This window comes from Moschus berezovskii, chromosome 2 (genome assembly GCF_049115385.1).
Source record: "Moschus berezovskii isolate FMDL1 chromosome 2, NW_MosBer_1.0, whole genome shotgun sequence".
NCBI lineage: Eukaryota > Metazoa > Chordata > Mammalia > Artiodactyla > Moschidae > Moschus > Moschus berezovskii.
Genome location: NC_142461.1, coordinates 93,742,975 through 93,766,213, shown reverse-complemented (window position 1 = coordinate 93,766,213; position 23,239 = coordinate 93,742,975). Strand labels below are relative to the sequence as shown.

Below are 23,239 nucleotides of genomic sequence, written 5' to 3'. Positions count from 1 at the left end.
GTGTGATGTTTGCTAAGACAGGACTATGTGAATAATCAGAGAAAGCTGTGTGGAGGGGGTAATCCAGAGGGAATAAGTAGTGATGAACAGTAAAGGCATTTTGTGGAGACAGAGTGCTGGACAGAGGGCATACATGATGTGAGTCTGGAGTTTTAGAAGACAGAGTGAAAGCTTCTTGTGATAAACCGTAATGGAAAAGAATGTATATATGTGCATAACTGGGTAACTTTGCTATACATCAGAATTTGGCACAACATTGTAAATCAACTATACTTTGATTAAAATAATCTAAAAAAAGACAAATGAATGCTCTGGATGCTGAGTTAGGCACTTATAAGAAAGAGGTAGCAGGACCTTGAAAATCAGACAAAATAACTTTGATATGATGTCTCTCATTCCTACCATATCATAAGATTTTGGAGAGGAAAATAACATGATAAAAGTAGAATCTGGAGAAATTTTGATGGACCATATGGTGGATTGAGACTAGAAAACATCATTTATAGAATACTATTTTAGTAATATAGACAAATCAGGATGATGGAAACAAAGGAGAGGAAGAAAGGAATCTGAAGGTAATAAGTGTTTTGAAGTGTAAATGACATTTAGATATTGGAGACAAAAGTGAGAAAGGAAATATCCATGAGTTTGTGACAAAGTCCTGGTAGTCTAGGTGAACAGGGGTACAGGTGGTAATGCTGCATTAGTGAAAAGAGAAACAGAGTCGATATAATTGAAGAAACATTCAGCTCAAGGCATTTGCACAGGTGTGAGATAGTACAAGAGATTAATATTTGAGAGTCAAATAATTTTTAAAATGTGACAACTGCAGACATGAGAATATATGAGGGAGGCAGATGGTGGGTGGCCAAGGGCAGAGTTCTGGAGGACACCTACTCTTAGGACACCTGGGTAGGGGCCAGGAGAAGACGGAACCAGGGGAACCTGGAAATACTATGTCATGTAAACCTAGGGAGAGGTTTCCAAGAAGGCATTAAATCATCAGATGTCTCCTCTTACCCATAAAAGGGAGAGATGAAGCGTCACCTCCATGCCACTGTAGTGCTATGGACTTTGAACAATCAGAGTTGACCACATTTTTTTTTCTTTTCATATATATCTCAATAGAAGACATAATAAAGAGGGACATATAATAATGAAGTAGAGTCTTCCTTTCTTGCCTCAGAAAGACTTGGCTGTTGAGATATGGCTTTTATTTTTGTGGTAGACCAAGTATTAGGTTACCAGCATGCCTATTAATACTGTCAGCACCACGGACATCTACAATTATTTGGCACAGAGCCCCCAAGCAAGCTGTTGTCCACCCAACATGCACTGGCTAAGCTTGTGGATTTTGAACTAAGGGTTTGGTTTCAGAGACTCCGTCTCCTTTCATCCCTCCTAACCCAACTTACCATGTTTTTCTAATTACCTAAGTAGAGACAAAATACTTTGCAAAAACTGAGAGTCTTTAAGTTGATCCAGAGTACCGAATTCTAACTAGACAGAATTCTGAGCAAAGGTTCTTGAGAAAGTAGGACTTCTAGATCTGAATTCTCAGAAAACTCTTGACAGGATGTCATACTTAATAAGCATTCCTCCTAGTAGAATGTTGCTTTCTCCTTAAGGGCTTAGCCAGTCACAGAAAATACAGGTTGCCCAATACCTAAAGTAAGTCTTCCCTCATTTAAAAGAAAGTAAGCCATAGAATTATTAATAATACAAATACATTTTAAAATCTGTCTTTTGTGTCCCAGTTGATTTAATTTGTGAAACCTTTTGTTATAGGCATTAGGTAGATATTATTAGAATAAGATGTAGTTAGATTATGGCTCAATGGGTAAAGAATTGACCTGCAATGCAGGAGACAAAGGAGACACAGGTTTGATCCCTGGGCCATGAAGGACCCCTGGAGAAGGAAATGGCAACCCACTCCAGTATTCTTGCCTTAAAAAATCCCATGGACAGAGGAGCCTGGCAGGCTACAGCCCATGGGGTCTCAAAGAGTTGGACACAACTTAGTGACTAAGCATACACACAGACTTGGTTAAAGTATGAAGAAGATGATTGTGACTTTGGAACTATATGACCTCTTTATAATAAAATTAAAAAAAAGGATACAGCTACATGGAAGGAGAAATCACTTATAGAAGTCACATGGCTGAGTAGTAGAAGAATTGGGAGAGAATTCTCCTCTTCAAACCTCCCCCGATGGCCTCAGTGTGTAAAACGCACACTCAGAAGTCAATTATTGAACCCTTGGTCCAGTCAGGTACTAGACAGGGAACAGGGTTTCCAAATGAGAGGTTGTGTTTTCTGCCATACCAGAGCTCACTGTCCAAGGAGGGACAGACATGTAAACAACCAAGTACAGTGTCATCTGATTTTTTTTTTTTAAAGGAGGTAAGGGTAGTATAGTGAGATCCCAGGAGAAGGTCATCAAGACAAGAAAGACTCCAGAGGAGAGATTGTGCCTGTCTTGGGATGTGGAGAACGAGTAGCACTTGGCAGGCAGATGGGGAGAGGGTGGAGTTGGGGCTTCCAGGGAGAGGAAACAGCATGTCTGATATTCAGTGAAAGGACTTCATGTGTCTGGGGATCTGTGAATAGTTCTTATTGTTGGAGGTAGGGATCAAGACTGGTAGAAGAAAAAGAGGAGTCAGTAGTGAAGAAAATAAAAGAACAAGAACCAAAGGGATGCATAATGAATAGACGTGGTAAGAGAGCTGTTGAAGCTGTAACCAAAAAAAGGGGTAACTGAAAGAGGGAAAATTCAGGGCTATCAAAGGGAGCAGCACCCTGAGTGCAGGACTTGAGCCCTGCCAGGGGTGTTCCCTCCAAACCATGCAGCCAGTGAAAGACGCAGGGATGAGGAAAGACAGAGAGACATGTACAGCCTTTCTTTATGAAACAGGAAGCTGAGAGGAGTGTGGAGTTGGTTGGAGGCTGTTGGGGTTTCAGATGAGCCACTGGGAGTAGCGACTGACCAGAGGCACAAAATGGGATGTTCAAGCTTCAATAAAGGCGAAGTGGCAATTGGGTACCATAAATGTAGAGTACTGGGCACAGAGCGCCAAGCAAGTTGCTGTTCACGGGACACACCGTGGGGCAGACACATAAGTTTCAAGCTAATGGTTTGGGTTCAAGAGTCTGTCTCTCCTACCTCTGCACCTTCTTCTGGTGTCCTTCTTAACCCTGCTTCTCTGGAGGAGGGCATGGCAACCCACTCTAGTATTCTTGCCTGGAGAATCCCCGTGGACAGAGGAGCTTATCGGGCTGTAGTCCATGGGGTCGCAAAGAGTTGGACACGACTGAGCAACTAAGCAGCAGCAGCATGGTGTTATCCTGACAGAATCCATAGAGTTGTGTGATTTTCCTCAGCAGGACTCAGTATCCTGGATATTAAGGACAGCTGACGTGTGTGGTTGACTTGATCCAGAGCGTGGAGAGTTTGTGAGCAGGTTGATGTAAAGACAAGAGAATGGGAGTTGAGGATGCTGGTTAAGAGAATAATATTAGTCGTAAATCATGGTGTGGAGACGAATGGAAGGGGATGGAACTAAGGCCAATAGTCTTAGAGAAGGAAGACTCAAAGAAATTGAAATCACTAGTAAAGCTGAGAGTAAGGGTCTCTAACATCTGAAAGGATAAATTATGGTACACTCAAATGTGAGACTTCAAATAAAGGGGAAAACAGTCTTTTTTTTTTTTTTTAATGCCAGTACATGGAATGTGGGAAATAGATTCATGAGCATTCCTGTCTTTTATTTTGTCAGATTGCCTACAAAAAAGGTCTTGCTGAACAGCAAACTCAATTCACATCTCTGCCAGATCCTCCAGATATAGAATTTGCCAAGAAAGTAACCAATCAAGTGAGCAAGGTAAGTAAATAGGGCTGAGACACTGTCTCCCTTGAAAACTTCTACGGAATAATCCAACCATCAGAGAAAGTAAGATAAAACTAAAAATGCAACGCAAACACTAGGAGCATTTTTGCCTATGACCCTGAAAACTATACAGCACATCCATTAACACCATGGAACCATGTTAATAAATACTTGGTCAGCTGGATGACTCAGTGATTGATAGATGGGAAAGTGTGTTTTGAGAACAGAATCCACATCCTGATGTCCTTTAACATTCTGACTTATGAGGAGGATACTAACCTCTTTGTAACCACCAAGAATCTGATTGTTTTAATTCAGCACAGACCCTGTAGAGTTTTACACTCAGAATCAGACTTGGGGAAAATAAAAATGTATGAGTGGTCTCTCAGAGGCATTTTGGTTAGACAGCCCTGAGCAGTGCACCTCATAATTTCCTAGGCCTGGCAGAAAGCTTAGTCTGTCTATATTTAGTCTGGTAAACTAGCTCTGAGGAATGCGGCCCTGACAGGGAATGCAGAGACAGATGTTCAACTGATAAATAGATCCATGCTAAATTCCTATTTTAATTTGGCCCAAATCAGGCCACTTTCTCTTGGGATACTATTGCTTTTAAATACTTTCCTTTGCCCTTTGTGGAGTTGACTGTTAGTTTGGGCTGCTTGAGTTTTGATTGGACCTCAAGATTTCTATCTTGTTTAAGTATCTTGGGGGAAGATATGTCTTCAGTAAAGGAGAAGGAAGAAAATTATTGATGATGAAGTCTATTCAGCAATATTTTTTAGTGTCTGATATTGTAGATTATGTACTGGTGTAAACAAGGACTATTTGGGATAAAAGATCTAGTAAGTAGAGTAAATTTTCACTGATAGGAATACCAAGAGCCTGAAATTTTGCTCAGGCAGGGCTAAGCAGAAATTAACTTCAGAGCAAACTATTGACAAAGAGTTGGCCTCTTAAAAGTGTTGATATTGTAAATAAGATTGGAGAGAAGGACAATTTAATTTTCTTTTTTGGAAGAAAAGTAAAAAATTGCTTTCAAGTATTCATTTAGAAAAATATATTTTAAATTTTTATTAAAAGCATATTTAAAAATAAATCTTACTAATGCAGCATTCTTCTACCTCATTTAAGTATACAGAGTGAGTACTTAAAGATTATTTTTAAAAATCAATTTTGAACTCCTCTATAACCAGTCTCTCCACTAATGTAGGCTTGCCGGTTAGTCTAGAGCTGCACTGTTAACAGAGTGGCTACCAGTCACATGTGCCCATTGAGTACTTAAAATGTGAAGGTATGAATTGAGTCTATATGGATGAAATACACCCTGGATCTTGGACACTTGTTGTGACAAAAGGAATGTAAAATAGTTCACTAATTATTTTATATTGATTATTATGAACTGACACTATTTGGCATCTATTGTATAAAGTAAAATAATATATTTTTATTAAACTTTTTATTTTGTATTGGAGTATGGCCAATTAACAATGTTATGACAATTTCAGGTGGGCAGCAAAGGGACTCAGCCATACGTATACATGTTTCCATTCTTCCCCAAACTCTCCTCCCTTCAGGCTGCCACATAACATTAAGCAGAGTTCCATGTGCTATAAAGTAGATCCTTGCTGGTCATTAAAATTAATTTCCAACCTATTCCTTTTTTATACTTTAAAGTATGACTACTAGAAAATTTACCATGATGGCTTGCAATATATGCCTATTGGATTGCAACATTCGGTTGGATGCAGAAACATTATTGAGTACTTTGAAAGCATTGCTAGGGCTGGGTTGCTTTGTGGAATAACAGTATTAGCCAAGGAAAGGAGGGCTGTGGATGAAGGTCATCAGATTATCCACCACGGTGATAATTATTCACCCCAGTCTTGCCAGGTCCTATAGCCTCCAGTTCATATGTTAACATAATGAACACATATCTCTAATGGTTATATTGCTGTTGCGTTCTGTTTACCAGGCTTCCTTATCATACCTTTCAGAATCAATTCTCTCACCTATGTCCTTGCCCAGAGTCATCAAGTGCAGGCCAGCACCTCCTCCCGGCTCAGTGCATTCTGTAGAGATGTGTAGGTAGGCAGGGCTGTTTATATCCACCATGCACATTACAACTACTGCAGGTGGAGTTCTGTGAGCAACACTGAGCTTCTTGCAGTCCTTGAGCTTCTCTGCTTCCTTCTAGACTCACAATAAGAAAGATACAAGATTTCAGGTTGAAATTTCCAGCTGATACTAGGTCTGCAATTGAAAGGAGAAACTGGGATCTAGAATGTTAACCTTTGAGAAGAAAGGATATAGGGCATTAGAGAGAGGGCTAGATTTCCTTAAACTTAAATTCACTGGCTCAGCATCTCTCTCACCCTTGGTACTTGTTCTTTAAAGGCATATCAGAAAACCACTTTCTTTTTTTTTGAAGAGTATGTGGGGGTATGCAAACACCTTGAGCCCCACTGGTTATGTCTGTTGACACATTCTATCAGCCAAGATGGGGAAATTGCTCTAACCCATCTCTGACTCGTGTCCCAAACTTGGGGATGGCTGGATTAATTCCATTTCAAGAACATTCAAACCAAAGTAGTCAAAAAATCATGGACTAGGTTCACATTAGTGTAGTCAAACGTTTATGAGGTTACTTCTGCATTCTGCATTTTGTGTTAGATTTTGAGGATACAAAAGTGAAGAACATATAATTCCTCTCACCAAGGAGCTCACAGTATAGGATTCAGGTAGTGTGGTGTTCGGGAGTTAATATGGGGTAGCAGTTTAACTTTTTTATTGCTTGTCAGTTCTCATTAAAATTTCATTGTCTAAACCAGAAAGTCTTGTTCATTGGCCTACAAGCCAAATTTTGTTGTTGTATTGCTGTCTGGATAACTAGGAGTTTCAGTAAACCTCAGAAATTAATGGCTAAGTTCATCTGGCATGAAAATCTGGGGTTGAGTGGTTTTATTATATCAATAACCCTGAATTACAGAAGGAAGATGCTCTGACTCTCTTCCCTCAAACACCAGGGACCATCTGTGAGTTCTCTGTGAACTAAGCCCTTAAACTCAGCAAAGGGGAGACTGATACCTCTATCCCCTGCATCCAACTTTTTTTGTGGGATAAGTAACACTATACTAGAAAATTTGAAGACATCTATTAAGCACCCAGAAAGGGCCTGGTCAAGATATTTTTGAAAGCTGACCACTACCACTTGATTTTCTGCCTTATTTGTCAATTTCCAGATTTTGCTTGTCTTATTTTCTTTATTTTTTTCCATCCTAGCAAAAATACAAGGAAGACTATGAAAATAAAGTCAAAGGCAAATGGAGTGAGACACCTTGCTTTGAAATTGCAACTGCCAGAATGAACTCTGATAACATCAGCACAGTAAGTAGGAAGTGATGTCCATCCACGCTGGATGTCCTTGGGTTGAGAGGTTGATTCTGTCCTGTATGATGTCTAGCCACTTGCTGCTCCTGAAATGGTACCAGAATGTTTCAATCCAGACAACTCTTCCTGGGGGCACGACCTGTGTAGGACCCCTATTTAGAAAGAAATTCCACCATCTTTCCTTCCTTTTGCAAAGCATTGTTTTGATTGGATTCCATTATTCTTGCCTCATTTCTCATTGGAACAATATGGTTTCATGGTGAGTACAGATCAAAGAGGTCCTTTTTGATTTGTTCTGTGTCTGGGCACTCGAACGGTACATTTATGAAACTGATTAGTCTCTTCCCAGATTCCCTCCCTGGAAAACATAAAAAACCTCTTTTTCTTTTTTCTTAAGTTCTCTGCCTCTGGCCTTTGAGAGCTCCTTCTTTGAGGTTGTCTTCCAACCTATTATAACTGCTCCAAGTTTCTGTTAAGCTGCTAGTGGGCTTTTGTGATAGCACCATATTCTATAACTGTATAGAAGCTAAGAGCAGCATGGCTTTGGGTAATGTCTCCAACTGGCCTCTGTCCTCCCATATAAGACTTTTGCCTACTTTTCCCACAGCAGTTCTCCAACATGTTTCATGTCTTACAGAAAAAATACCAGGAAGACTTTGAGAATATGAAAGACCAGATCTACTTCATGCAGACCGAAACCCCAGAGTACAAAGTGAATAAACAAGCTGGGGTGGCAGCTAGCAAGGTACGGGGACATTCTCTCATTGATCTTGATATAGTCTCAATGTGGGGGAATTTCTTACAACTCTTGCTTTTGTATATAATGGGGGGAAAAGGTTCTTATGGGAACAATAAGAAAATATTTGGGGATGATAATAGGGCTACCAATTAAAAAAAATTGCCATGTAGGAGAATTCACAATACTCAGCTACCATGTTCAGCATTTCATAGACTAAAGGACCTTTTGATACCCAGAAGTAGAAAGGACAAAAGAATTTCTCAAGAAAAGGTAACTGGCAGCGTTCTTTGAATATAGACACTCTCACACTTGAAACTACCATGGTTTTTCTTTTTTTTTTTTTTTCAATTTGCTAGTGAAAATCTGGTGACAGACAAGACACATGAATCCATGGATTTGCTCATATAGTCTATAGAGTGACTTTGGTAAATAGTCTACTCCTAGGCATTCTAAAGGGGGCTTCCCTGGTGGCTCACGGGTAAAGAATCTGCCTGCAATGAAGGAGATATGGGTTCGATCCCTGGGTCGGGAAGATCCTCTGTGTCAGGAAGATCCCCTGGAGGAGGAAATGGCAACCCACTCCAGTATTCTTTCCTGGGAAATCCATGGACAGAGGAGCCTTGTGGGCTACAGGGGGCCCCATAGGGTTGCAAAAGTGTTGGACACAAGTTAGCGGCCAAACAGCAACAGGTGTTCTAAAGCACTAGGAAAAGCAGTAACTTCAGAGCCAATCAATCTGATTATGAGCCTGGCATTGGCTCTGCAGGAGGAGTGAAAGCAGGACGATCATGTCACTTAGGAGACTATTTCAGGATCCGGGTGCAGGACAGTGATGTTTTGGACCAGGAGAGTAGCCTGGAAAGTGATGAGAAGTATTTCAGAATTAGAGCTGACCTGATTTGCTGAAGAGTTGAATATGGGATATGAGAGAAAAGTTTTGATCTAAGCAACTAGATGGATAAGGTTTCTCTTTGTCAAGATAGGGAAGATGGTGGAAGGAGTAGGTAATTTCTTATTGGAGGGGAAACATGAGCTCAACTTCAGACATGTAAATTTTGAGATGCCTTTGAGAAATGTAAATGTCAAGTAGGCAGTTGATTATACGAGTCTGCCATTTCAGGGGAGATATCTGGAAAGTTTGTATAAATTTGGGCGCCAGTAGCATATGAATCATATTTAATGTCATAAGACTGGAGGCCATCAAGGGAGCAAGTGTAGAGAGAAAACTCTAAGGATTGGACTCTGGAGTGCTTCCTTGTGAAGACATCAGTAAGATGGGGTAGAAGCAAAGTTAGGTAAGAGTGATGTCTTGGGAAGCTGGTGAAAAGGGAAGGGAGTGAGTAATTGTGTCAAATGTTTCTGAAGTGGGTTTGTCAATGAATGGTGTCTGGTGAACTTAATAAGAGCAATTTGGTTGAGTGTTTAGAAAGGGTTTGTGAGTGAATGAAAAGAGAGAAATAGAAGAATATGAGTGTACTTGACTCCTGAGAAAAAAGAAGAGAAAGGGGTAGTAGGTGAAGAGGGAATATTTTTAGGTAAGAGGCAAAAATGCCGTGTTTCTAGGCTAGTAGAAGAAAAATCAAGTGTAGAGGGAAAATGAGATCATGTTGAGGAGTGGAGGGAGAGTGGCTGGAGCGTTGTCCTAGAGTAGGAGAAAGGGGCAGGGACCTGGTGCTGAAGAGCAAGGGATGACTTTACCTGGAAGAGGAAGCTGTGAATCCCAGATGCAGGTAGGGGGATAGTAGGTCTGTGGAATTTCCTTTCTAGTTGTTTCCATTGGTCATGGAAATAGATAATTCTATAAGAGGTTGTCTACATCCTCCGCTTCTGAAGAACATCCTCTGTGAGTCCCCCACGTGGGCTCTAGGGGTGGTACGTCTGTGTTTCAGCTGTGTATATCCCACCTTTGGAGACCGAGCCGATTGTTTTCTGAGGTTCTTAAATATTGGCAGATTATCTAGGATTTCCTGAACATGTCTGTATTCTAAAATTACTTTGCTTGAACAAATAAATGGCACTGGGGCTCATGGTCAAGGTTAGGATCAGTTTCTTTTTTTCTTCTTCTTCTTCCCTTTGGACATGCTCCCGAGGGGGCCTTTTGTGCCCTTACTTGAAGCTTGTGTTGGAGCTGGAATTCAAGGTGAAAAGTATGGAGGGCAGAGGAAAAGATGAGGCGGTCACCATTCATCTAGCCCCTTCCCCTTCCTCCTCCTCCCTTATGTACATTAAATATACATGTGCTCACACACACAGTCACGGATGAGGCAAACAAGGCTAGACTGATGATGCTTCTAGCTTTTGCTTTAAACATGTGTTGGCAGATAGGCAGCTGGAGGTAGAGCTGAATGAGGGTTCTGGAGCAGCAAGTATCCAGGACATGAGGCACTGTCATTATTATGATGTATATCTTTCTTCTATTATTTCTGTCTGTCTCTCTCTCTCCCTCCCTCCCCCCGCCCTCTCTGAGGGTAGGGACCATGTGTTACTGTTTCTTGAATCTGTCCCAGAACCAGGCGCATAATCAATGCCCTATGGGTACTTTTGAATGAATAAATGATGGGAAGAAAAGACATCCTGAAAATGTATGCAGTTTCTCCACTGCTGTTATGAGTTACTATGAATATTTTGTTTACAAAATGTCAAGCTGCCAGTTTTCCGAAGAGAAAATTGATTCTTGGAGCTATGTCATAATATGTGTAAAAGAGAACAGAACAAAAGTAACGTAGAGAGTTACTTTATCACTTTATTGCACTCCCACAGGTAAAATACAAAGAAGACTATGAAAAGAATAAAGGAAAAGCAGATTATAATGTACTTCCTGCTTCAGAAAACCCACTGCTCAGGCAGCTGAAGGTGGCAGGAGATGCCCTGAGTGATGTAAGTATATTCTTATCAAAGTGGTTTTTTTTAACCTGAGCTGCAAGGGGGATGAAAATTTTCTCCTTCTATAATGACTAAATGCAAATAGAACTTTGCAAATACTTGAAGGTTATGGGGTAGCAGCTCCCCTGGAGCTGTCTAACAACAGGAAGGCATTAGTTTCTCTGAGTATGATATGTGTCAATTGTTCAGTGGGCAGGGAAATCCTCAGTTCCTTGAAACTCCAGGAATCTGTGCCTTTGTGTGGGCAAAGAGTACATTGTAGGAATTTTGTTGATTCTGATGGAGGCAGAAGGAGACTTTGAAAGGGGAGAATTAGGAGATGGAGCCACTTAGCGCCCTACCCTTGTGTTCTTCAAGCCTGCTGCTGGAGAGAAGGGAAATATCCTGTATTTCACAACTTGTTTCCCTAACCTCCACTACTTTCTACTCAGGTATTGACTCCAGAAACCATCATTTGCAGAGATCAAAACTGAAAAGATGGCTCATTGAGTCTTCACAGGAATTTCTAATAGTGAAATATTAAGAGCCTGTCTAATCCACTGTTTTTCAAATACACTAGATAAGTGAGAACTGGCCTGGCATGAGAAGACTCACAGCTCAAGGCCACTTTGATTATGTATATAAAGAGACTGAAGATCCTGTCAGTTGAATTTTTCCCTTTTGATCAGGTAGTGTTAAGTTTCCCATATCTGAGATTCTGTGTGGGTTAGTTATTTTTGTCCTTGAGTTAAATCAGCACCACAGATATGTGTCCATGTGACTGAGGAGGTGGAGGGAGTGACGTGGCAGGTGAGCGGATGGAAATGAATCTGTTCAAATAGCTCTACTGGGAAGTCGGTGCAGAGCACTGTTTCCTGAATAAAGGCCATCTTTATTGAACATAAAAACCCAAGTTCAAATCCATTTTGTTGAAAAAGACAATAGTATAAAAATATTAAAAATGAACAGCACCAGTGTGTGTATGTATGACTGAGTCCCTTTACTGTCCACCTGAAATTATCACAACACTGTTAATTGGCTATAGTCCAAGATAAAATGAAAAGTTAAAATGAGCATGAAAAAATGACAATGATCTGCTTTATCAGTTGGGCATTGTAAAATACAGTAATGGCTAGAGCTGAAGATAAGTCAAGCAGAGGAGAAGGGTTGGTAGACTGCTTGTATATACCTTATTTTTAAGATATACAGTCTGTTCATATAAGAATAAGGAATTTTTCCTTGTAGGAGGAAGAGTGTGTATTTCCCTGTGTGCTAGGCTTTTTCCATGAAGGTTTTCATTAAAAAATGAAAATTTTACTGTCGTTCAGAATGTTCCTGTTTCTCGGGGCATCATTAGTGAGGAAAGAGTATGTCAGTTGACAGGTAGAAAAGGCAGTAAGTCAGAAATACTCAAGCACCTCTGCAACTAAGGGTTTGGTCTGAGGCAATATATTGGTTTCTTAATTTTTTGGAGAATATTAAACATTTAGGCTTTATAATAATTGCTAATAGAAAAGGTTTAAATCATTCATGACACCCCAATGTGTGATTGTTAGTTTTAAAACAGTTGACAGGTAACATCTTTTTTTCTTCTTCCTTTGTTTAGTGTTGGAAAATACAAGTGCAATAATAATCAGCATGGGAGTGATAGGAACCTGCTTTAATTGATTTTTTCTTTCCTTTAACAGAAACTATACAAGGAAAACTATGAAAAGACGAAGGCAAAGAGCATAAATTACTGTGAGACTCCCAAATTTAAGCTTGATACAGTTCTGCACAACTTCAGTAGTGATGTAAGACCCACCCACCCCCAAGTCATTCCCCCTGTGATAGAGAAGACCCATCATTTTCCCAATAAACAAATGATATATGTTTTGTCTTTCAGACCAAATATAAGGATTCCTACTTAAAGAATATTTTGGGACATTATGTAGGAAGCTACGAGGATCCATATCATACACATTGCATGAAAGTCTCAGCTCAGAACAGTGATGTAAGTTCTAAGGCAGTTGTTTGACTCTCCAAATAGCACATTTTCAGGGCATGAGTAGAGTGGTCACATCCTTATGTCTAATTTCTTTTTCTTGTAGAAAAACTACAAGGCAGAATATGAAGAGGACAGAGGCAAAGGCTTCTTCCCCCAGACCATAACTCAAGAATATGAAGCGATCAAAAAACTAGATCAATGTAAAGATGTAAGTTTGTGGTATATACTATGAGCATTACCAATCTCCACAGTATCTAGTGGTCAAGATATTTTTACAAATTTCACACTTCTGCAAACAAATGTAAGCAGGAGACTGTAAGAAACACTATTTTTTAATAGATATACTATTTTCCCTGTGGTCACCCATGCAACTCAAGTGTTAATTCTAGCTCATTTTCCCAAAGGAAAGTAATCAGGAATCTGAAGACATGGGACAGTTTCCTATATAGAAACTGTAAGAACATCCCTCAAAAAAAACTACAGTCTAATTAGAAAAAAATGTGTTTTATTTCCTACAAGTTTCTTTTCTTTGGGGGTATGGGGATATGCCAGCTTGGCCTATAGGCCAGCTCAGATTTTGACAAGTGATACTACACTCAACCTGATTTCTTTTCTCCCACAGCACACCTACAAAGTCCATCCAGATAAGACAAAATTCACTCAAGTTACTGACTCTCCTGTTCTGAAGCAAGCCCAAGTCAATTCCAAGCAGCTGAGTGATGTAAGTTCTCTTAAATATCCAAGAAATCCAGTTTTGAAGGATGATATATCATAGCTCTGTACTTAAAATCCATTTATATAAAAGGGTTTTTATCCTTGTGTTTATTTTAAAAAGACTACGTAAGTTTTAATGAGTTTAACTTGTATACATTTGTAATCAACTAAAATACTTATTTAGTTACCTTGCATCTTCTTGGGTGGATAACAATTAGAGTTGCAGGAGAGAAACGAAATGTAGCTTAACGCACTGGAGAGCACTTGAATTTGGGGGTCAGACAACAGTGAAAGTGAACGTGTTAGTCACATCAGTCGTGTCCAACTCTTTGTGACCCCATGGACTGTATGTAGCCTGCCAGGCTCCTCTGTCCATGGGATTCTCCAGGCAAGAATACTGGAGTGGATTGCCATTCCCTTCTCCAGGGCATCTTCCCAATTCAGGGATTGAACCCAGGTCTCCTGCATTGCAGGCAGATTCTTTACTGTCTGAGCCACAGGAGAAAACTGGATTCAATTTTAACTGTCTTTTATGGCCTGGGGGCCTAGGCAAGCTGTTGAACCTCTCCATACCTCACAGTTCCCTTTGATAATATATGCTTGTTTTGAAGATGAAAGGAAATATATTCATGGTACACATCCTGGCCCAGAGCAGGTATTCAGTACATGGGATTTCTCTCTCGTGCAAGTTTATTTTTGGGAAATGGAGTCTTTGAGATATGTCTTATCATATGAATTTTAAGTGTGAATTTTCAAATTTATGTTGAACTAAAAAAAAATATGAAAATAAAAATAACTTGAGTAGATTTATGGCCAGAAATGAAAGCTTCAGTTAGAGTATCCACAAACCATCATGCATGTGAGGGGACATAATCAAGCTTGTTAGAAAATATTCTCCAGTGCATGAGCAATGACAGCTGAGAGGAAGAAAGGCTGACACTCTCAGAATCTACAGGATCAACTGTGATACTTAAGGAGGGAAGCTTGTGTGTATGAAAAGTGGCCACCTCCTTCCATTAGGGTCCTACCATGGTGCCAGATGTGATAATAGCATCAACGATCCACCACGCAGGTGCTGATATGAAAGCACCCTCACTCTGGATTTCTCTTTTGATCATGACAGCTCTGTCAGTTGTTATTTAACAAAATGTATTTTACATTTTATAAAATGTACTCCACATGATTTTTTCTTCTGTATTTTGTAACAATTCTTCTGAATAGAGGACTAATTTGCTCATTCTTTCCCTCCCCCATCCTCAGCTAAATTACAAAGCAAAACATGAAAACGAAAAGTTCAAGTGTCATATACCTCCAGATACGCCTGCCTTTATCCAGCACAAAGTCAACGCCTATAACCTGAGTGATGTGAGTTTCTCATGCACTATGCCTTCTGTTATACTGACAACTATGCTTTTACTTTTGAACTCCCTCATTGAATAAACATTTCAGTGTTAAAGATAGGAATGAGGATTAACATTTATATTGTGTTTCCTCTGCCAGGGTAACTTGATATCCCCTTATAAAATGGGTGTAGCAATCTTGTAAGTAGCTTCATACAATGAGACAATCTTAATATATTGTAGGCAACCCTCAAAATGTCACTGTTCATGTATGTTTAATCTCAAATCTTAATGTTCTTTTAGCCATATATTCTTTTATATTATACCATAATGTTCTTTCAGGACCTGATATTTAAGATACGGTTTGATTTCATTTATTTCTCAAGCCTATAAATTCCCTTATATCTCACAAATAATACTTATTTCTACATGTCAGAAAACTTGCACTGACAAAGATACAGGGTATTCAGAAGGCATAAGGCCAGGTATCCATTGCTATTTTTCATTTCCAAACTTAATTTTATAGAAAAGTCAAGTTACCCATGAGGATTTCAATTTTTTCAACAATTCTATAAATGAGTACTAAAACTATCTAGCATCAGTGAATATTATAATGATTTGTAAGATAACCTTTTCAGAGAACTTTGAGAGCAAATGAAAATGGTGCCTTTATATAATACTAAGTAAGTTAACTATAGATTATTTGTGCTACTGTAAAATATTCAGTGTTAGGAATCAAATATTAGTATGATAACTAGAATGAAGTTAATGAAATATTCTCATGGTGAGTAGAGAAGCTTAATCTTGGAAAACAGGAAGATTCATCTTAAGAATTATCTAAAATTATCTAAAATTTCTTAATGAAAATGGTCTATTTTCTATTGAGACAAACTATTGGGTATTGGGTTACCCTTTAGTCTATAAAGTGTGATAACATGCATATCACTTTTGCCTACTCCTGTGTTGAAATTTTTATGTCCAGAATATTTATAAGCATGACTGGGAGAAGACCAAAGCTAAGAAGTTTGACATTAAGGTGGACGCCATTCCCCTGCTGGCAGCCAAAGCCAACACCAAGATTGCTAGTGATGTGAGTATGGCCTGGGCACCTGGGCAGGGGGGCCTCAGCGATGCTTCCTGATGAATGGGATCTGACTCATATGATGTCCTTACAGGTGATGTACAAGAAAGACTATGAGAAAAGCAAAGGGAAGATGATTGGAGCTCTCAGTATTAATGATGACCCCAAGATGCTGCACTCTTTGAAGACGGCCAAAAACCAGAGTGATGTGAGTGCTTTTGTGAACCTGTCTTTAGATGTGGCTGTACTTACTGTTTAATATAAGCTTGGATGAGATGTTAGCCTAAATGAAGTCTCAGATTCAGGATGACAAATCAAACATTAAAACCCAGTGGTAAAGAATGATTAACTTCCTTATTCTTATGATGTCTTTGTACTTTGAGACACCAGAGAGTATTGTAAAGCTTCCCTTAATCCCTTAATGCCTTCTGTTTTATTAGGAGGTAAATTACACTAACAGTACCATTTTTTTTATTGTTTTTTCTGGAAATAAGCTCAGTATCTCAGTATGTCTAAACACCTATTCATTCCAGGCCATGACCTAACTCCAGGTACTTGACAAAAATATATACAGAAAAATAAAAGGCAAGAAATGAGAAAACCAGGCTACAGACAAAGTAGGGAAAACTCAGTGAAGCTTAAGTATTTTAAGAATTTTATAAAATACTGATCTCATATTAATGACTTAAAATATTTTATTTAAAATAAAACTTTTTTACAAAAATTACTTTTCTAATTCATAGCAAAGAAGAAATATTACCTATTCTATATTGCTTATAAATATTACTGTCTTTATTGAGGAAATTTTTTGGATTTATTTATGGAAGAATTAAAAGAGAATGTGAAGAACTACAGGATGCACTCAATAACACAGAAAAGTCATATTTTGTATATCACTGTTATAAAGTAAAATTTAGGTTTTAGTGATAAAAGCCAGTTTTCAGAGGTATTGTAAGATGTGTTTTCATCAAGTGCTGAATGGAATACTTTTCTACAACTGTGCCTAAGTATCGAAACTCTATACTTTTTACAATATTTCATACCAGCTCTTAAAAATATCATTTTCCTTCAAACACATTCAAGTGGGAAAAAATATTTTAAGATTAAAAGTTGCTTAGACAGCAGCACTGGTGAGCTGTGATTTATTCTGGCTGAGAAATATTAGGATAAGTACTGTGAACATATTTATGGTTACTGCAGACTAGATCATATAAGACAAGAGCCCCTACCATATTCATTCTGCTTTTCTTCTTTGTAGAAAATAAATGCTGAAGAAATACAAAAATTTCCATTCCAGTCAAGTATAGCAGTGACATGAATAGCTTCTATTCCATGAGATATATTCTTTTATTTTCTTTGTTTAATTTTCTTTTTCTTTTGACAGAGATTATACAAGGAAAACTATGAGAAGACAAAGGCAAAGAGCATGAATTACTGTGAGACTCCTAAATATCAACTTGATACCCTGCTGAAGAACTTCAGTGAGGTTCGAAAGGCCACGGTTACCTCTCGGGTTTGAGGGCTCTCCTCCTGTCTGATAAATAACTGTCTATTTGAGTTTGAAACATATGTTTTCTTTTTCAGGCTAAATATAAAGATTCATATGTACAGAATGTTTTGGGACATTATATAGGCAGTTTTGAGGACCCATATCAAGTACACTGCATGAAAGTTTCAGCTCAAAACAGTGACGTAAGTTTGAAGACAGTTGTTCGTGTTTCTCAGTAACATTGTTGGGGACAATAGAAATCATGATCTATTTTTGCTCTTTCTCATTACAGAAAAATTACAAAGCAGAATATGAAGAAGATAAAGGGAAATGCTATTTCCCTCAGACAATAACACAAGAATACGAAGCAATCAAGAAGCTAGACCAGTGTAAAGATGTAAGTCAGCTGCCCATTTTGAGATTGTGTTTGGCATTCTTGTGCCATCTAGTGGTCAATTTAGCAGTTTAAATGCTAGCATCTAATGGTTAGCAGATGTTAAATTTTATTTTTCGGATAGAATTGGGGAATATAAAAATTACTATGAAGAAAATTATTTATTAAAAAATGATTTCAGGTTTTAGAAACCTTTATTTCCACTAGTCTGTATATACATATATCTACACACATACATGCACACACACTCACACATGACTTTTGCGGAAAGAGTGAACATGGTGATTTGTAAGAGATAGGTGTATATTTTACATGATGGACTTGCATGTGCCAGACACTGTTCTTGGTGCTGAGAAAGAATAGGGGACAAGTTGGGCTGCTGCTTGTTCAGTGTGCATCTGAGAAGGAGAGACAGACGATAAACAAAGAACATAGAAACTAGAAAGATCAGAAAACTAAAGTGATGCTATAGGGTTAAAATAGAATGATGTGGGTGATGGAGACTGGATGGATACCATAGGTTGGGTGGTCAAGGAAAGTCTAAGGCAAAGACTGTATAGCCGTGCCAAGATCCAGGGAAGAACAGCCTGAGAAGAGACATACTCAGCATGTAAGGACTTGAAAGGATGAGGTAACTGACATATACCAGGGAAGGGACAGAGTAAGAGGTAAAATGGTAGAAGATGAAGGAGGGAGGTAGATTCTGTAGGGGAGGGCTGGTAGGCCAACGTACACTTTACATTGAACCCGAGTCCAGTGGTAAGCCATTATAAGACTTCGGCAGGGGGAGGCTAATCTGGTTGCCGAATTGTGGCAGGGAAACCGATTTGGAGGCAACTTCAAGAGAGACGGAGACAGAGAAAGAGAAAGAAAGTGAGAACACATCAACCAAGTTTTCAAGAACAAAATGCACTCTGTTTTTGGCTGGAAACTGTGTACATGTTATTGTGTATATGAACAAGAATCTAAAGAAACATTATGAGATTTCATTAACAGACCTCTTCTTTTGTAGCATACCTACAAAGTTCATCCAGATAAGACCAAATTCACAGCTGTCACTGATACTCCTGTACTGTTGCAAGCCCAGCTCAACACAAAGCAGCTTAGCGATGTAAGTGCCCTGATTAATGCAAGTGTGGGTGACCCAGAGTGCTTTGCTTATTGGACGTCAGCATCTACATATTTCACCTTCATGGGCTCATCTGTTATTCCAGTAATGTCACTTTTCAAGATATTCAATAAAATGTAAATGAAGCTGCCAGACTGAATTGTAGCCCCTGGAAGAATGGTGTCAAACAACAGTAAGAATGACTAATAATTCTGCAACAGCTCCTCGATTTTTAGTGGGAATTTGCTCATTAGGATCTCTCACATTCCAAAAATAATGCATACTAAAATTTCAAGGCAACTTAAATGACAACAAAAACAGCTACTTGAGTAGGTAACAAGGCAAATTTTTCCCATTCCTGAGTTTGCCAACAAAGGCTTTACAGAAAGAAAAACAGCACAGAAACAAGGAAGATGCCAGACAATAATACAAAAACTAACATAGGATGTTGATAATATAAAATTCAAATCAGATGATGTGTGAGAAAGTGACAGGGGTGCACTTTGGATTAGGAAGTCAAGGGAGGTCTAAAGTAGAATGATCCAGCCATGCAGCAGTGCTTCTCAAATATTGATGTGTATGTGGGTGATAAATGGAGATTCTGATTTGGTAGGCCTGGAGGGACTTATATAAACTCCCTAGTCCCCACTTTGAGTGGCTAGGTATCTGTTCATTGCTCAGTCATGTCCGACTCTTTGGCAACCCCATGGACTGCAGCCCACCAGCCTCCTCTGTCCATGGAATTCTCCAGGCAGGAATACTAGAGTAGGTAGTCATTCCCTTCTCCAGGGGATCTTCCCAACCCAGGGATCAAACCCAGGTCTCCTGCATTGTAGGCAGATTCTTTACCAACTGAGCCACCAGGGAAGCCCTGAGTAGCCAGCTAAATCCTGAAGAGTAGCATGTGTTCCTCAAGACAGGAAGATGTAATATTCCATTTGCCCTACTTAAACATGGCTTTTAGTAACATGAATTATCTCATGTGCAGTTAGTAAAGAAAGGAATGTCTACCGTATTTCTACATTCTATATGCATGCATTAATATACGATTAATATATATTAATCATATCAATATATGATTGCTGATCGCCGAAGAATTGATGCTTTTGAACTGTGGTGCTGGAGAAGACTCTTGAGAGTCCCTTGGATTGCAAGGATATCCAACCAGTCCATTCTAAAGGAGATCAGTCCTGGGTGTTCATTGGAAGGACTGATGCTAAAGCTGAAACTCCAATACTTTGGCCACCTCATGCGAAGAGTTGACTCACTGGAAAAGACTCTGATGCTGGGAGGGATTGAGGGCAGGAGGAGAAGGGGACGACAGAGAATGAGATGGCTGGATGGCATCGCTGACTCGATGGACATGAGTCTGAGTGAACTCTGGGAGTTGGTGATGGACGGGAGGCCTGGTGTGCTGTGATTCATGGGGTCGCAAAGAGTCAGACATGACTGAGCAACTGAACTGAATCAGATTAATATCATTAATATATATCAACATACTATTAATATACTTAATATATTTATATTAGTAATACATTGATATTATTAATACATATATTAATCATATTAATATATGATTAATTTGTTTTTCTGACTTGCTTTACTCTATATGACAAACTCTAGGTCCTACCACATCTCTGAAAATGGCTCAAGTTTGTTCCTTTTTATGGCTGAGTAATATTCCATTATATATATGTACCACATTTTCTTTATCCATTCCTCTGTTGATGGACCTTTAGGTTGCTTTCATGTCCTGGCTGTTGTAAATAGTACTTCCATGAACTTTGGGATGCATGTATCTTTTGGAATTATGGTTTTCTCCATAACACTGTAAGGCAATTACACACCAACAAAATTTTAAAAAGAAAGTAATGGTGTCAGTGTAATCCAAAAGACATATTGGTTCATGTGCAACTTTTCCCAGCATATTTTGTGCCCCAATAAAGGACAACTAGCTAACATTGGGCTTCCCTGGTAGTTCAGCTGGTAAAGGATCTGCCTACAGTGCAGGAGACCCCAGTTCTATTCCTGGGCTGGGAAGATACCCTGGAGAAGGGATAGGCTACCCACACGAGTATTCTTGGCTTCCCTGGTGGCTCAGTTGGTAAAGAATCTGCCTGCAAAGTGGGAGACCTGGGTTCAGTCTCTGGGTTGGGAAGATCCCCTGGAGAAGGGACCGGCTACCCACTCCAGTATTCTGGCCAGGAGAATTCCATAAACTGTATAGTCCATGGGGTCTCAAAGAGTCGGACACAACTGAGCAACTTTCACTCCTTTCAAATACTAATGACATCAGTGCTGCAACTGAGCTTGGTAAGCGGCAGAGGAATGTAGTCTTGTGCATGGTTCCCAGGAACCACCCTCTCTTCTCGTTGTCCTGGTGAGGTCAGGGGTTCTGTCTTGAAGGATCTGAAATGCATGGTTCTTCTCAGTGCGTTTGCCTTTAACTTCAAAATTCAACAACCTCATTCCTTCTTTACACTCTCCTCTTTCTACCTAATGTCACCTTTTAAAAATTTCAAATAAAGTCCCATATCTTGTACTTTTGATAAGAATTTATGTATCTTTTAAGCTGTTCTAGAATTCTATTTATAATTATTATTTTTGTCAGTGCTCCGATTACATAGATTTTGAGTGTTCATGTTCTCAAGGCACACCCCAGAGGACAATGAGATTCCCATATATACATTGTGATGGCATTTACAAAATGATAACCCAGAGTTGTTTTATACCCGCATCCATGAAAGAGGAAGTGAGAGTCTGAATCCTATGCTGAATTTTGACTGGATAGACTATTTCTTTGAGTCATTTTTCTAAAAAGGATAGTAATGCCTTAGCTATATACATTCTCCTTTATAAACTCAAGGAAGTTCCTACCCTGATCTGTTTGGCTATTCTCAATTGCTTTTCAGCTGAATTACAAGGCAAAGCATGAAGGTGAGAAGTTCAAGTGCCACGTACCAGCAGATGCTCCACAGTTTATACAACACAGAGTCAACGCCTATAACCTGAGTGATGTGAGTACCATTCATGCTGGTGTATGGGTAAAGCGGAAATATTATGAATGCTTAAAAAGACTGATTAGGAGTTATGCAAATAAACAACTGTGGAGATGCTTGCCAGAGTGCCGAGTGGAGCTTCTGGACTTAAATGCCCTTACGATTCTCTGGTAGCCATTAGATTTCATTTTCCATAGTCTCTGTTACTATCAGAAACATTCTTTCAATCACCCTGCCCCCTTTCTCCCCATCAATCCCTAGAGTTTCACAAGATGTCTCATACTCTCATACGGAAATGTCACATTGCCCCTTCTCCAACTGGTTATCATGTTATATTATCCTTTGTGTATCAGGATAGCAGAATCTTTAGAAAGTTTACAGAACACTGGAAAGAGTATATTATACTTATTTTGTGGTGGAGGAAAGAAGCCAGATGATAGATAATAAGCTATACTATCATTTGGTAAATATAGCATTAAATAGGTAAAATAAGTCTTTATATACAAAGTTTCAATCTGTTTTTAACTTTTTACTGAGTTAATCTGTACTAGATATTGTTCTTAAAATTCCTGTGCTGAAATTTTTCTGTCCAGAATATTTATAAGCATGACTGGGAGAAGACCAAAGCTAAGAAGTTTGACATTAAGGTGGACGCCATTCCCCTGCTGGCAGCCAAAGCCAACACCAAGATCGCTAGTGATGTGAGTATGGCCTGGGCACCTGGGCAGGGGGGCCTCAGCGATGCTTCCTGATGAATGGGATTTCACTTGTGTGATGTCCTTGCAGGTAATGTACAAGAAAGACTATGAGAAAAGCAAAGGGAAGATGATTGGAGCTCTCAGTATTAATGATGACCCCAAGATGCTGCACTCTTTGAAGACGGCCAAAAACCAGAGTGATGTGAGTGCTTTTCTCAATCTGTCTTATTTTTAGTATTGTGTCCCAGTTAATATGGCCAAGGAAATTTATGTAGAAGGATTGCATCAGGTTCATAACAACAAACTGCTGAGCAGAACTTTAAAAGTAGAATGATTCCCCAGGTTTGTGTACCTCTCATGTTTGAGGAGAGAAATTATTTGTACTTGATTACCATTTCACTTTGAAAGACCTATGTGCTCATATTTAGTAGAATATTGAGTATAATTTTTAGCATCATTTGGAAAACATTAAGGTATTTTCATATTTTCTAATTGAAAAGCAACTTTTAAAATTTTTAAGTTTTAAAAAGTGGCCTCATTTTGAAAGAAAAACC

At 39.0% G+C, this 23,239-nt stretch overlaps 1 protein-coding gene across 17 annotated transcripts in view; it reads left to right on the top strand.

Annotated features, from left to right (window-relative positions):
• Nucleotides 1–23,239, top strand: part of NEB (nebulin) — a 216,973-nt gene that overhangs the window by 13,357 nt on the left and 180,377 nt on the right. For all 17 annotated transcript variants that reach the window (XM_055398670.2, XM_055398685.2, XM_055398684.2 and 14 more), the window contains exons 10-27: nucleotides 3,777–3,881; nucleotides 7,167–7,271; nucleotides 7,912–8,019; nucleotides 10,774–10,890; nucleotides 12,564–12,668; nucleotides 12,761–12,868; nucleotides 12,966–13,070; nucleotides 13,485–13,583; nucleotides 14,837–14,941; nucleotides 15,899–16,006; nucleotides 16,092–16,205; nucleotides 17,382–17,483; nucleotides 17,582–17,689; nucleotides 17,779–17,883; nucleotides 18,893–18,991; nucleotides 21,901–22,005; nucleotides 22,581–22,688; nucleotides 22,774–22,887. In XM_055398670.2, coding sequence (XP_055254645.2) covers nucleotides 3,777–3,881; nucleotides 7,167–7,271; nucleotides 7,912–8,019; nucleotides 10,774–10,890; nucleotides 12,564–12,668; nucleotides 12,761–12,868; nucleotides 12,966–13,070; nucleotides 13,485–13,583; nucleotides 14,837–14,941; nucleotides 15,899–16,006; nucleotides 16,092–16,205; nucleotides 17,382–17,483; nucleotides 17,582–17,689; nucleotides 17,779–17,883; nucleotides 18,893–18,991; nucleotides 21,901–22,005; nucleotides 22,581–22,688; nucleotides 22,774–22,887 — 1,920 coding nt within the window. The remainder of the gene's footprint in view (nucleotides 1–3,776; nucleotides 3,882–7,166; nucleotides 7,272–7,911; nucleotides 8,020–10,773; nucleotides 10,891–12,563; nucleotides 12,669–12,760; nucleotides 12,869–12,965; nucleotides 13,071–13,484; nucleotides 13,584–14,836; nucleotides 14,942–15,898; nucleotides 16,007–16,091; nucleotides 16,206–17,381; nucleotides 17,484–17,581; nucleotides 17,690–17,778; nucleotides 17,884–18,892; nucleotides 18,992–21,900; nucleotides 22,006–22,580; nucleotides 22,689–22,773; nucleotides 22,888–23,239) is intronic.